General features: G+C 40.1%; 1 protein-coding gene across 1 annotated transcript in view; it reads left to right on the top strand.

The window, feature by feature from the left end:
• Positions 1 to 14835, top strand: part of rngtt (RNA guanylyltransferase and 5'-phosphatase) — a 261175-nt gene extending 246340 nt beyond the window's left edge. Inside the window, exons 9-10 of the mRNA XM_048596726.1 lie at positions 450 to 609; positions 14450 to 14835. Of these exons, the coding sequence (XP_048452683.1) occupies positions 450 to 609; positions 14450 to 14465 (176 nt within the window). The 3' untranslated portion in view covers positions 14466 to 14835. The remainder of the gene's footprint in view (positions 1 to 449; positions 610 to 14449) is intronic.
• The last annotated feature ends 638 nt before the right edge of the window (positions 14836 to 15473 follow it).

Raw genomic sequence — 15473 nt, 5'->3', positions numbered from 1 at the left:
ACCCGAAACGTTAACTCTGATGTTTTCTTCACAGATGCTGCCAGACCTGCTGAGCTTTTCCAGCAACTTCAGTTTTTGATCCTGATTTACAGCATCTGCAGTTCTTTCGGTTTTTATTTAGACAAATGTTTCTATCTGAAATGGTAACTGAAGGTACTGGCATTTCAGAAACTACTTTGCTTAACTATGTTCTTGTGAATGTGCATTTTATGTACAGTTCATTTTTCTGTCTGCTAGTGCACTATTTTTATGGACTAGCAAGGAAGTTAAAATAATTATGATTTTTAAATTATTCACAAATCTTTTAAGTGACAGCAAGCATACATCCTTATCATCGCTTCAAACAAAATTGTTGCAGATACCCAACTTATTCAGACACATGGTTGCAAGGCTGTAGTGACACTTTAAAGAATTCCAATCTCACTGTAATTGCCATCTTCTTTTTCCAGCTGTTTGTGGCAGTATCAATAATCCAGTTACGAAGGAATTCCTGTTTGAGTTCATTGAACGGAATCAGATGCAATCCCAAAGAGAGCCAAGGAAAAGGTCTCTGGATATGGACTCTGAACTAATGCCTCCACCACCTCCAAAGCGACCAAATCATGCTTTGTAAGCATCAGATTTGTAAACATTGCATCTCTGTAAAAGGTTTCAAATACGCTGTAATTGTTTTACAGGTCTGTATAAATTGTTATCAAAGCTATCCTCTTTACGGATTTGGTAGATTAAGGTTGCCTTCTGCATCATTAAAATTTTCTCTCTAATTTCAACAAACTGTAAAATGTAAAGAAACACTCATTAGGAAGGGTTTTTTTAAATTCATTTTCATCACATATGAACAGATTTCCTTATTTCAAAATGTGTTTTTGGACTCTTCTTGTTATTGCAATACCACCTTTAGTCCCTATTTTACATTTGTAAAAGACTACAAATATATTAAATATTTCTTCTATGGAGAAAAGCATAGTTTTTCATTGTTTTTTCACATTCTAGATAAGTTGAATCAAAGCAGTGGAGCTGTTACACTCTCTATCATTTTGGCAATCTGTTCTACATATAAGATGGTGACTAAATTATCACACAGTTTTCTAATTTTTATTTTTAAATTTAATGTACTTGATAGTTTTAGTGAACTATGCAGGCCACAAAATTAACAATCATATTCGTTAGGTTTATTTTGTGCACTAGAACATGGGAAATGAGCCAACTCTCTGTTCATTGATAACGTTTTTCCCTCTACCCTTTTTCCCTCCACACCTGCTGCACCACCATGTATTTGCTTTAATTTCATAAAGCTGGGGTCATCAACCTAAATGCTCCCTGCACTCCACTTCCCATGCTGGTTAAGTTTCTTGTTTTCTCTTTTAAACTGTAGGGGACTTGATGTAAGCAATTGCTATAAGTAAAATACGGCACCTTCTATCTGCTAAAATGCATTGTGTTGGATTATGTAATTTTAGAAGAATTTTGCACCATTTTTGTTTGTTAATTAAAAAATATAAATGTTTTGATGTTGTTTATAAGGCTGCTAATTTTATTACAACAGTAGTGTTTTAACACCTGTCTACCAGACTGCATAGACTGTGACGGCACTGTATCCAAAAGGCACACACTTGAAGCAGTATGCATTTTTGAAACTACCCTACAACTGTTCTCTTAATTATCTTAAAAGTGTTTTAAATCATTGAAACTTTCAGGGAAATAAAAATAAATCAGTGTACTTAAGGGAGTACTATGTTCCAATAAATTAGAATCTTTTTATGGCTGTGTTGAACCCTGCAAAATAAAACTGTAGAGGCATGTTTAAAAAATGATTTGAAAATACTGTCCATGATTTTTCTGAATTTCACTTCGTCAATTAAAATATCCTAAGATGTGATATTGTAGCCTAGATATATTGTGATGTCTTAAGCTATCTGAGCTCTTCTAAAAATGATAGGTAAGACACAGATTTGGTAGCTCTAACCTTATTTCTGACATCCTATTTTACAGGGATGTGTGGAGCAGAGGCAAATGGGGTGGGATGTGACTTCCACATGTGGAAATCCCAAACTCATCAAAGCCATTTAAACAGTGTGCTGAGTTTGAACAAACACTGTATTCGCAGAAGCCTTATTTCATAGTGCGGAAGTTATAAATCTTTAGAGAAGTTGTAAATGTTCTTGAAGGGCAGGTAATGAGGCTGTTAAGTTATTTAAAATATTGCAAATATATTTGCCCAAGTTAATGAGAATTGACAGAATATGTCTTAGCTATTTCATTACTGATTGTTGATATTACACTAAGTACTATTATTATAATGTTCATATTGCTTGGCTGCTTTGCACAGTCCGTCATTTTCATGGTGTACATATGTTCACAATTTGATTGACAGCTCATAGAGGTTATGAAAGAATCAGCTGCCTTCACTGGGTTATAATACAAGTTTATTGTTTTGATAAGGAATTAAATATTTGAAATTTAAGTGTTTTGAATGGACTTTGTTGCATGGAGTTTTTTTAAATCTAGTGAACGATGTAGTAGATAATTAGAACCTTTTCTTATTTCCACTCAACAAGGCTCCCAATGTCTTCCTGGTGGATAGTGGTTCAGTTGATATGGAGTATGTCAGCATAAAGGGTGATGAATGGAGGAGAACTGTGAGTTGGTACTAAGTTAACATAAGAACCATAGTTATGGAATGGGTGGAGATAAGACATTGATGATATGAAGGCTATTGAGGTGTATGAGGGGGCAATTAGGAATGTAAGGACAAAGGTTCTGAGGGACAGTTGGGTTGGGGACAGCAAGGGTTGTAATGTAAGGCACAGAGAGGGGATGAGAGGAGTGAGGGCCAAAGGATGTAACGTTTAAGAAAGCAGCTGGGTCAAAGTACCAGAGAACTGAGAACAAGGCTTTTGAACAACCTGCCACAGCATTCGGCAACACCTGTGACCCCTCCAATCTGCATCTCAGGATAGTGGGCTGACTCCATCACATCCTGGTCCTACTCACTATCTGCCACCCACCCGAAAAAAAATCAAATCAAAAGTGGAGACTGAGAAGTTTCTCAGCTCCCGCACCCCAACAATCTAGACATGTGTTTTACATTCAGTTTTTGCAAGCTTTGGATTCTTTCTTCAGAAGTTGTTGTAGAATGAGCATGGTGTAGTCACACTTCTGTCTTTCTGAGAGAAGAAACAGTGAAAGTGCTTCCACAACATGAAGTCCTTTGTTAAAGGTTACTTTTTCAACTATTGGTTGAGTTTTTGTGTCAACCTAGGTAGGCTGTAAGAAAAGGAATCTGTCTTTCCAGTTAATCTCATTTCTGTTCACATTTTTTGGTCAGTATGCAAACACTTATGTATGTAATTGTATTTATTTTAATTATTTGTTCTTGGGGTGTATGACAAGGCTTACATTTATTGACAATCCCCAAGTGCCCTTAAGTAGGTGCTGGTGTTGCCCTGCCTCCCTCCTCCTTGGACTATTTGAAGTTAACGTGGAGAAGATACTCTCAGTGATATTAGGGAGGGTGTTCAGTATTTTGATTCTCCAATGATGAGGGAATGATGATATCTGACCAAAGAAGAACTATGAAAGAACCTAGACATTTTAGTGTTCATATGCATTGCTGCCCTAATATATGCGTATAAGTGGCAAAGTATTTGTACGGTGCTACTGAAGAAGCCTTTGTCATGTTGCCGTAGATAATACACACTGCTTTTATGAAGGGGAGGCCATACTTAACCAATTTATTGGAATTCCTTGAAGGAGTAACATGTGCAGTGGAGCCTATAGATGTACTGTACTTGGATTTCCAGAAGGCATTTCACAACCTGCCACATAAAAAGTTCTTGTGCAAAACTGAAGCTCATGCTGTAAGTGTAGCATACTAGCATGGAAAGAGGATAGGTGGTTGGTAGAAAATAGACAGCATACATCAATGATAAGTCGGTTGTGATGTGTAGGGTTCCAAAGAGGTCTGTGCTAGTCCCTCAATCTCTTACAATTTTTAAAAGTGATTTGAATGAGGGGTTCTGAGGAAGGTTCTGAGTTCTGGGGAAGGGTCACCGGACCCGAAACGTGAACTCTGTTTTCTCCTTCACAGATGCTGCAAGACCTGCTGAGCTTTTCCAGCAACTTTGTTTTTGTGACTTGAATGAGGGGATCAGGGGCATGGTCATGTAAATTTGCAAATGACACAAAGCAGGAAAGTATTTTGTGAAATGAACATAAGGAGGATGCAGACAGATTTGTTACATTGAGTGAGTGGGCAAAAATCTGGCAGATGGAGTAAAATGTGGGAAAATATGAAGTTGCTCATTTCGACAAGAAACAGATACAAAGCAGGATATTACTTTAACAGAGAGAACCACTGCAGAAATCCAAGGTGCAGTGGGACCCAGATGTTTTTGTGTATGTGAATTACAAAAAAATTAGTATTCAACTACAGCCATTATTAATAAGGCTCACGGAATCTCACCTCTGTTACGAGAGGAATTGAATATAAAAGTAAAGATGTTATGCTTCAACAGGATATTGGTGAGATCACATCTCGAATACTTGTCCAGTTTTGGTCTCTATTTAACAAAGGATGTAAATATGTTGAAAGCAGTTCAGACGAGGTTTACTAGTTTGACACTTTGAATGAGCAGGTTGTCTTTGGAGGAAAGATTGGACAGGCTGAGCTGGTTTCCACTGGAGTTGAGATAAGCAAGAGGTGATTTGATTGAGAGACATAGAATCCTGACTGGTCTTGACAAGGTGAACATGGAAAGGATATAGGTGAGTCCAGAATTAGGGGACAATATTTTAAAATTAGGGATTGCCCTCTTAAGATCAAAATGCGGAAGAAACTTTTCTCTGAGAGTTGTGCCCTTTGGAACTCTGCCTCAGAAGATGATGGAAGCAGTGTTATTGAATACATTTAAGGTGGAGGTAGATTCTTGTTAAGCTGTGGAATCAAAGGTTATTGAGAATAGAGGAGAATATGGAATTCAAAACATAAACACATCAGCCACGATCTTATTGAATGGTAAAGCAGGCTTGAAGGACACTAGGCCATCTTATATCCCTGATATGTATGTTCACCACAGCCATTACATGCAGTGCCGGTTATTTATGTCAGTTAATGGGTTACAAACAGCCGGGTTGCTTTGTCAGTATGGTGTTCAGTTTATTGAATTTAGTTGCAGCTGCAGTTGTTCATTCGAGTGGAGAGTATTTCATCACCCTCCTGACTTGTTCCCTGCAGTTGGTGAGATACTTACCAGGAAATATTCAGCCTCTACCCTGCTTGTAACTGCAGGACTTAATCAGCTGATCCATGTTGAATTTCTGCTCAGGCATGATCCCCAGGAAATTCGTGATCAGGGCTTCACAGGTGCAATGCTATATAATGTCACAATATGTGATAGTAAGAACTGTTGGTGCTGGAGTCAGAAATAACAGTGTGGAGCTGGAGGAACACAGCAGGCCAGGCAGAATCAGAGGACCAGGAAAGCTGACGCTTTGGGTCGGGACCCTTCTTCAGAAATGGGGCCCTATTTCTGAAGAAAGGTCCCAAACTGAAACATCAGCTTTCCTGCTCCTCTGATGCTGCCTGACTTGCTGTGTTCCTCCAGCTCCACACTGATATATCTAATGTCACAATACATTGTGGATGGTCTATACGTGTTTCTTGTTGTTTATCATCCTAAGGCTGAATGTTGTCCAAGTCATGTTGCATGCAAGCAAAGACTGCTTCCCTATCTGAGGAATTCCAAATGGAGCTCAAGACTACAACGATTAGTGAACATTCTAATGTTATATTGAAGGGAAGGTCATTAATGAAGCAGTTGAAGATGATTGGGCCTTGGACACTGACTTCAGATAGTAGGGAGATTTTTCCCAATCCTCCTCAATGTCAGACTTTCTGTGGCTCCTTATTGTCACAATGTATTAAATCTTCCACTGTTGTTTGGAATTGCCACTGTCACCCTCCAAAATAAGATCTTACTGTTAGACAAGGCACAACATTTTTAAAATCCAATGTAAAACAATTTTATAGGTTTTTAAAACAAATCGTAAAACTATTGTTCCCTGAACTTGCATTGATGTACAATGGAGCATTATAGGCCAGTGTAGATATTTCTCGCTAGAAATAAAACAAAGTTTGCATGTAAACTCACTCGTGGGTAATAAAGCATTTAGCATGAATTACCAAGTGTCAAAATCTTTCTAAACAGTAGTATTTTAACTAGCATTTGACTAAATGTGGCATCAAGGATCCCTGGCAAAACACGAATCGATGTGAATCAGGGCGAGGACAATCCACTGGTTGGAATCATACCTGTCACAAAGGATGATGGTTGTGGTTAGTAAAAGCAAAATACTGCAAGTGCTAGAAATCTGCAGTAAAAAGCAGAAAATGCTGGAGAAACTCGGGTTTGGCACCATCAGTGAAGAGAGAAACCGCGTGAACGTTTTGAATCTTAATGACTGTTTTTCAGAACCCTGAACTTCTGAATAAGTCGTATCAGATTCTAAATGTTAACTCTGGTTTTCTCTTTGCAGACCAAATGGTTATGGTTATTGGAGGTTAATTTTCTCAGCTCCAAAAGGAGTTCCTCAGGGTAGTGTCCCAGGCCAAACTATCTTCAGTTGCTTCTTCATCAATGACCTTTCTTCCACATGATTGCACAACATTCAGCACCATTCATGATGACTCAGGATATTGAATTCCATGTCCAAATGCAGCAAGACCTAGACATGTTGCCAAATCCCACTATCAATTCTGAAGCACTGACCACATCATGGGGATGCCACAAATGGCATCAGTAACAGCCTTAATGCATCTATGAATGGTCAGTTGGGGATTCCCATTCACGTTTCCATTGGGTCCTTGGAATTCAGTTGGTGGCCATCCATTCCTTCAGGTCTCCGGTCCTGCTCCAGAAGCTGGCATAGTTCTGTGACAATGTCCCAGAACATCCTCAGACTGCGCCAACACCAGTTCTGAGGAAGGGTCACTGGACCCGAAACGTTAACTCTGATTTCTCTCCACAGGTGCTGCCAGACTTGCTGAGCTTTTCCAGCAATTTCTGTTTTTGTGTCAACACTATGCTTTGCTCATTCGAAGGAAATTGCATAGAGGACAAGAGACTCTGGCCATTCTATGCCTCCTATGTATCCTGAGAGTAGTTGTAACTGCGACCTCTTCTTGTGCAGATGGATTGGCATCCATTGGTAGTTGCTGCTCATCTTGGGCTTGCTGGTGCATCTGTTCCTTTTCCATTTCTGTACACCTTTTGTTGCATCACAGCAATAGCTGTAGCTGGATCCATCAGTCATGCTTGCAATAACCTTCTGTGGGGAATATCAGAAACAGAACAGTTCTTTAGTGATGTGAGTAGTCAGTATTCACACATGACAGCGTTGTATACTTCTCTATGCAATAAGACATGAAGTTCTCCAACTGGTGACAGAATAACTACATGGACCTTAGAAGTGAACGTTATTCCGATGAAAATACCACCATATTGCAAAGACAGCAGGAGATTGTAGGTGCTGCATGAGGACTGAGATCTTGTGCAGCCATCTCACATCACCCACGAAAGGCAGCAATGCATGTAAGAACACATTGCATTATATTTACAGTTCTGTGTCCCTGTGTAGTCTCTGCGATCTTGACAACACATAAACAGAAGTTGCTGGAAAAGCTCAGCAGGTCTGGCAGCATCTGTGAAGAAAAAAATCAGTGTTAACATTTCGGGTCTGGTGACCTTTCCTCAGAGCAGAGATCTTGCGTTGGCTTTGTGTTTTGGGGCCCGCAGGTCCAATTTTTAAGGTTGCTTGTGATTCCTTTGGCTCCACAGACATGACTATTTTCAGTCTGCGAGTTGCGACACTTCATATCTTTCATATGCATGGAGAAAGACATGGAAAATAGGGACCTTGGAGTAATAAATTTTGAAGTCTTGAAAACAGTCCACATTACGGAAGAGGAGGTGCTGGAGGTCTTAAAAAGCAGAAAGGTAAATAAGTCTCCAGGATCTGATCAAGTGTATATCAGGACATTGTGGGAAACTGGGAAGAAATTTCAGGGCTCCTACAGTGATATTTGTATCATCTACAGCCATGGGTGAGGTGCTGAAAGGCTGGAGAGTGGCTAACGTTATGCCTTCTTTTAAGAAAAGCTGCAAGGAGAAGCCTGGGAATTGCAGACCAGTGAATTTGACATCAGTGGTAAGTTGTTGGAGGAGATTCTGAGAGACAGGATATCATGCATTTGGAGAGGCAAGGACTGATGACTTTGTGCATGGGAAATCCTGCCTCACGTTTGAGTTTTTAAGCATGTTACCAGAAGATAGATGAGGGCAGAGTAGTAGACGTTGTCTATATGTACTTTAGCAAGGCAATTGATAAGGTTCAGCATGTTAGACTGGCTAATAAAGTTAGATCACATGGGTTTCCGGGAGAGCTTGCCAATTGGATATGAAATTGGCTTGACGGTAGGAGACAGAGGGTGTTGATGGAGGATTTTTCCGACTGGAGGCCTGTGAGCAGTGGTGTTCCGCAGGGATTGGTTTTAGGCCCACAATTGTTTGCCATTTATATAAATGGTTTGGATGAGAATATAGTCAGTACGTTTGCAGATGACACCAAAATTGTTGTTAAAGTAGACTGTGAAGAAGGTTACCTAAGAGTACAAAGGCATCTTGATCAATTGGGCCCATGGTCCAAGGAGTGGCAGATGGAATTTATCTTGGATAAATGCGTGGTGTTGCATTTTGGTAAGATGAACAAGGGCAGGACTTACACAGTTAATGGTAACACCCTGGGGAGTGGTGTCAAAGAGAGAGACCCTGGGGTTCAGGTGCATGGTTCCTTAAAAGTATTGTCACAGACAGGGTGACAAAAAAAGGTTTTTGACACACTTGCCTTGATTGCTCAAACTATTAATTATAGGAGTTGGGATGTACTGTTGCGGTTGTACAGGACATTGGTTAGAACACTTTTGGATTACTATGTATAGTTTTGGTCACCCTGCTATAGGAAGAATAGCATTAAGCTGGATACAGGCTGAAAAGATTTACAAGAATGTTACCGGCCATACGGGGTTTTGAATTATAAAGTGAGGTTGGATAGGCTGGGACTTCCTTTCACTGGAGTGTAGGAGGTTAAGGAGTGACCTTTTGGTGGTTTGGAAAATCATGAGGGGCATAGATAAGTTGCGTAACAAAGGTCTTTTCCCTAGGATGAGTGAGTTCAAAACTAGAGGGCATAATTTTAAGGTGAGAGGAGAAAGATTTAAAAGGGTCCTGGGGGGAGATTTTTTTTCATGCAGAGGGTCATTTGTTTGTGGAATGAACTGCCAGAGGAAGTGGTAGATGCATGTACAGTTACAATACCTAAAAGACATTTGGACAGGTACATGAATAGGAAAGGTTTAAAGGATATGGGCCAAACATCAGCAAATGGGACAAGTTTAGTTTGGGAAACGTGGTCAGCATGGACGAGTTGGGCTGAAGGGTCTGTTTCTGTGCTATGTGAACCTATAATAACTGTATTCGGCAAATGCATGGTTGATGCTATAGCCCCTTGAAGGGCTTCCCTTAGAAGTGGATCTCGTGTTTTGGCCAAGAAATAGAAACTGACTCCGCCCTGTCCAGGTGAAGTTGCTGACATTTTCCATTTATAAGCTGCTTTTAGAATTTAAGATCTCGGAACAGGAGTAGACAATTCAGCCTCTTGAGCCTGCTCTGATTTTCAATACGTTCATGGCTGATCTCATCTTGGTCTCAACTCCACTTTCTTGCCTGCTGTCCATAACCCTTTGAACCATTACTAATTAAATCAAACCTCCTTAAATTTATTCAGTGTTCTGGCATTCTCTGCAGTCTGGGGGAGTGAATTCCACAGATTCATAACCCTTTGTGAGAAGTAATTCCTCCTCATCTCTTTGAAATCTGCTACTCCCTTATCCTAAAGTTATGATCTCTCGTTCTGGGTTACCTCACAAGGAGAAGAATCTGTTCTATGTCTACTTTGACAATCTCCATTAATTTCTTCAACACAATTAGTTTTGTTTTATTCACTCTTGTGCCAAAATTTATTGCCCCTTTCTAGTTGCTCTTGAGAAGGTGGTGGTGAACTTCTTAAACTACTGCAGTTCTCTCATTCTTCTAAGCTCTCGAGAATAGAGGTCTGAACTGCTCAATCTCTCTTCAGAAGACAAACCCCTCATCTCTGGAATCAATGTGGTGAACCTCCTCTGAACTACCTCTAATGCATCTACATCCCTGTTCAAGTAAAGGGACCAAAATTGTATGCAATACTCCAGAGACTGTCTCCTTAACGACTTGTACAGTTGCAGCAACACTTCCCTACTTTTGTACTATTCCTTTAGCAATAAATGCAAAAATTCCATTGGCCTTCCTTGTTATCTGTGACTCATGCATGAGGACATCCAGATCCCTCTGAAATGAAGCTCTCTAAATTTTCTCTCCATTTAAATAATATGTTGCCTTTCTGTATTTCCAACCAAACTGGATAATCTCTCACTTAACCAGGTTCAGCTCCACCTGCCAAGCTTTGACCCATTCACCTAACCCGATTCAATTGTAATTTTTTATTTTCCTCACAGCATCTATTTTAGTGCCAACTGCAAATTTGGCAGTAGTCCTTTCTATCCCTGCATCCAAGACATTACTATAGATTGTAAATAGTCGGGGTCCAAGGACGGAACCCTGTGGCACCTCTCTAGTTACATCTTGCCTACCAGCAAAAATGATCCATTTATCACTCTCTCTGCTTTCTGTTGATTAGCCAGTCTGCTGTCCAAATTAAATATTACCCTTAACCCCATGTGATCTTACCTTGTGTATTAACATTCTGTGTGGTACCTTACCAAATGCCTTCTCAAGTCCAAATCTACTGCATCTGTGTGATCCCCATTATCCACTTTGCTAGTTACATCGTGGAAGAACTTGAGCAAATTAGTCAAACAAGGTTTACCCTTCATAAAACCATGATGACTCTCATGGATCATGTTTTGACTTGCCAAATCTCCTGTTATTGCATCCTTCATCATGGATTTTAACAATTTCCCAATGACAGATGTTAAACTAACCAATCTACAGTTTCCCACATTCTGTCTCCCTCTCTTTTCAAACAAGGATGTTGTATTAACATTTTTCCAATCCCCTGGAACCTTTCCAGCATCCAGAGAATTTTGGAATATATAACCAATGATTATAGTATCTCCACGCTAATTCACAGGATGTAAGCCATCAGGCTCTGAGAACTTGTCTGCTTTCAATCCCCATAGTTTGCGCTGTAATTTTTCCCCAGTGATTGTTTTATGTTCCTCCTTTTCTATAATCTGCATTGCTTGTTATTATTGAGTTGGTATTGAGTATCATGCATCGTGAAAACTGAGACAAAATATAAAAGTAATGTCTGTGCTGTTGGTGTTCCCCATTATTAACTAGCCATTCCCATCTTCCTTGGGACCCACATTCACTTCAGCTACTCTCTTCCCTTTTATATCCTTATAGAAGCTACTGCTATCCATTTTTATATTTTGCGCTGGTTTTCTTTCATAATTTACTTTTGCTCTTTTCATTAAATTTTTAGTAATCCTTTGTTGTTCTTTAAAAGTTTCCCTACCTTCCAGCACGTCACCAGCCTTTACAATATTGTGTGTCTTAGTTTTTACTTTTCTATTATCTTTAATGTCTTTGCTGAGCCATGGATGTTTTCCCCCTCTTTAAAATCTTTCTTACTGTCTAACATATTCCAGTTGTGAGGAATAGAATCTCTCCTTAAACATCTGCCACTTTCATCAACTGTCCTATCTTTTAGTCTTCCTGCCCAGTCCAGTAGGGCCAAATCTCCTCACGCCAGTGGAATTACCGTTGTTTAACTCCAGAACGCTGCTGTGCAGCGGGCAGGAAAGCAGAGTTGAGGCCAAGATGAGATCAGCCATGAACTTATTGAAGATTGGAGCAGGCTCAAGAGGCTGAATGGTTTACTCCTGCTCCTAGATCTTCTTTTCTAAATGCAACTTACAAATGGAAAATGTCAGCAACTACACTTGGACAGGGCGGAGTCAGTTTCTATTTCTTTGCCAAAACACTTCTGAGTAAATGGAGGCCCTTCAAGGGGCAATAGCACCAACCGTGCATCTGCAAAATACAGTTGTTACCTGGGGGAGTGAATTCCACAAATTCATGACGCTTTGTGAGAAGTAATTCCTCCTCATCTCTTTGAAATCTGCTACTCCCTTATCCTAAAATTATGATCTCTCGTTCTAGGTTACCTCACAAGGTCTACTTTGACAATCTCCTTTAATTTCTTCTTCAACACAATTAGTTTTTTTTTATTCACTCTTGGGCTTCTCTCCCTTGAACTGAATTTGAAATTCTTGCAAGCTCTGATCGCTCTTCCTGAGAGGATCCTTTACCATGAGACTATTAATTCATCCCATCTCATTGCACGATACCAAATCCAGAATAGCCTGCACGCTGGTTGATTCCACAACATATTTCTGTAAGAAACAGACTCTAATACATTCAATGAACTCTCCCTTGAGGCTATCTTTGATTAATCTTATCTATGTACATAATGAAAATAACCCATGAATTAGGAATCAATAGATCATGGAAGGTGACACAAGTTGCGTGGGCACCATGACTCACAGGCTCAGGCTGGTCATCAAGCTCCCCCCGTTGAACCTCCATTTCCTTTTCTACGTGCATCTCCCTGGACAGCCCATCACCATTGTTCCTCCACACGTTCCCACCACATGGAGTGACGACCCCAATTCTCATCCTTTTCCGCAAGCCCCAGTCATTGAGTCCCCACACTTTGTTGCTATGACAGTATCCCCTGATACCCTCCTCACCCCACCCCTCCAGGACTAACAGTGGCCCACCCCCACCAACTGACTTGGTGGACAGTCCTAATTGATGGGTGACTGGACCCCTGACCACCCTCTATACAGATCACTGACTGACAATTCACAAATTGCCTGACTGCTTGCACTGGACCTCCCTGACTGACTGGAGGCCCAGTCACCAACTGGAGTGAAACAGAGTAGTCCACAATCTTACCCTGACTGCCCCAAATGAATGACTAATGTGCCAAAACCCCTTGTCTGTGAGCAGTTGCTGCCCTAGACTGACTGTGCTAGGACTCCTAACTGACAGCAGCCCTCTTTTTGTCTTAAAGTGCAAAAAGATAAAACAAAGCAAGATGCTGTGAGCATCCAGGAAGGTGCAAAATAAATATAAGCTAAGAGAGTGAGCAAGTAGCCCTGAGATGCATCCTAATCCAATCTCAAAGATGGGTGATTGCACTCACGGACTAAGTATCCTTGCCTCTGCATTCTGATGAGAAGCACCACTGTGCTCCAAAGCATCAAAATACAGATATGTTCTGTAAGTGAATCAGGGATTTGTTATGATGAAGCAGTGAGGCTGATATGTGGCAGATGACAACGTCCATAGAGGTGGGTGCATGTAGCCAGTGCCCACAGGGCATACTCTGAGATGCTTGTGCCAGGTGTCTACCATCAAGGCCCAGAGGAGCAAGCAGTGACTTGGAGTCACCAGATACCTACTCAAATTTCCATGCCGGATATCTTGGCGATTTATTTCTATCCAGCAAGTCTGGGAATGGAAAGCTGCACGTGAAAAGCTGAGGTGAAATTTGGTCATGAATAATGAATGATTGATTATGCATACAAATAGGTTTCTCACTACTCAGGAGCAAAAATCTCAATGTTCAGGACTTGGTTAAATAATGTTACTTTTTAATTTCAACAGCAGGATGGGGCTCACTGGGCACTCACCCAATTTGTTGTTCAGTGGCTGGGGAGATTCCACCCGAAGAATTCTACATAACTATCCAGTTTGTTAGAGAACTGCCCAGTAGAGAATAGATTCTCCAATGCTTGAAGGCATTGAAAATGGTCCCAGTAAAGAAGTTAACCCCCTTTTCATATAAGTAAATTAGTAATCGGAAACAAAGATCATTCAGTTCCTAAAGGTGAGTGATGTTCTGCCATCGCTTATGCATTTGCTTAAGAGCAGCTGATCAATTCACCTGGCACCTTTGGTTTCAATCTTCTTTAACCTTATCCTAATTTCTCAGCTGAAGATGAAATATTATTGAAGAGAACAATCTTAGTCTTTTCCCAGACCTCTGCTAGTTCATTACCATGCTTTTGATCATGAATTATCACCCAGTGGGGCATCCAGATTATGATGTATTCTTCTCAGAAAAAGTACTTGTCAATCTGGTGGATGTTACAGTTTTCGACTCGTTTGCTCCAGAAAAGTTCTTTGAAGCAGACTGATTTATTGGAATTGAGGAAGGCTATGTTCCTGCACGTAGGTGCAAATAAGTTGAAGAATTTTCTGCAGGATTTGAGGTAAGGCTCTGAGAAATAAAATAGTTTTATGTCCTTTTTATTTTGCAGGACCACTTCCAGTTGAGAAGCAATGGAGTAAATGAGTGATTGAGTGAGCATTGCCAGGAGGAATTTGGAGCATTGGAGGAGAAGAAAATGTTTCCGTGAAATTATGAGAAGTTAGGTGAGGGATAGTGTATTTGTGAACCGAATGCTGAGGAGAGAGAGTACTACTTTGACATCTGAAAAATGGATGGCGGGCATCAAATATAGGAACGTGACTGTCGAGACAATCTTTGACAAAATGATTGTCTGGTTGCTCTGTTAAAAATCCATATGTGACTTAGATTGTTAATCTTGGGGGGAAAAAAGACAAAAATTTATGAAGTACAGGTTTATTTAAAATTAACCAGAATGTACCAGTTTTAATAAAAAGAAATTGAATGTTTTGTGTAGCCCCTGTTTCTGGAACCCTTCTTTACCTCTGGACTAAGTGCAAAAGCTGTTTGAACAATACCAATCCAATTTGGGATGTAATACACTTTGTGGAAGGAGTTGATAGCAAATAAATTAGAAGTAACAAAATTCTTTGATGGAGGGAATAATAGAATATTTGGAGAACTTTCAGTTATGTAATTACTTATTTGTTCTGTATACGTTGCCACTAGGTTAGGTGACTTAGTTTACATGCTGTGGCCTTTAAGAGCAATAACATGCAGAGGGGTTGGTTGAGCAATTTGTACTGAGAGATAAATATTTAATGGTGTTGTCATTGCTGTATACTGAGGATATAGACTCATGTCGTCAGGTTCCATCTCCATTTCTGGTATAGATTTGTGACGTTCTGTTTCGTACATGAAGATTGATGTTTTAGAGTGCTAGATTTTCTCAGGTAGTTATTCATTCCTTCAAAATGTCCTAATCTGCATACAAATCTGTTCTTTACTTGATTGTCTATTCTGCTGGAATTGGAACAGTTACTGTTTAAAATATCACTTGTTGTATTACTTAGGAAATGCAGTCATGATCTCAATGCTGCACCCTCTGTTTGGAGAAACAATGGCCCGGACTTTCTGACAGCCACATAATAGTT

Source organism: Rhincodon typus, chromosome 5 (assembly GCF_021869965.1).
Source record: "Rhincodon typus isolate 14 chromosome 5, sRhiTyp1.1, whole genome shotgun sequence".
Taxonomy (NCBI): Eukaryota; Metazoa; Chordata; class Chondrichthyes; order Orectolobiformes; family Rhincodontidae; genus Rhincodon; species Rhincodon typus.
This window is presented reverse-complemented; position numbering and strand designations above follow the sequence as displayed.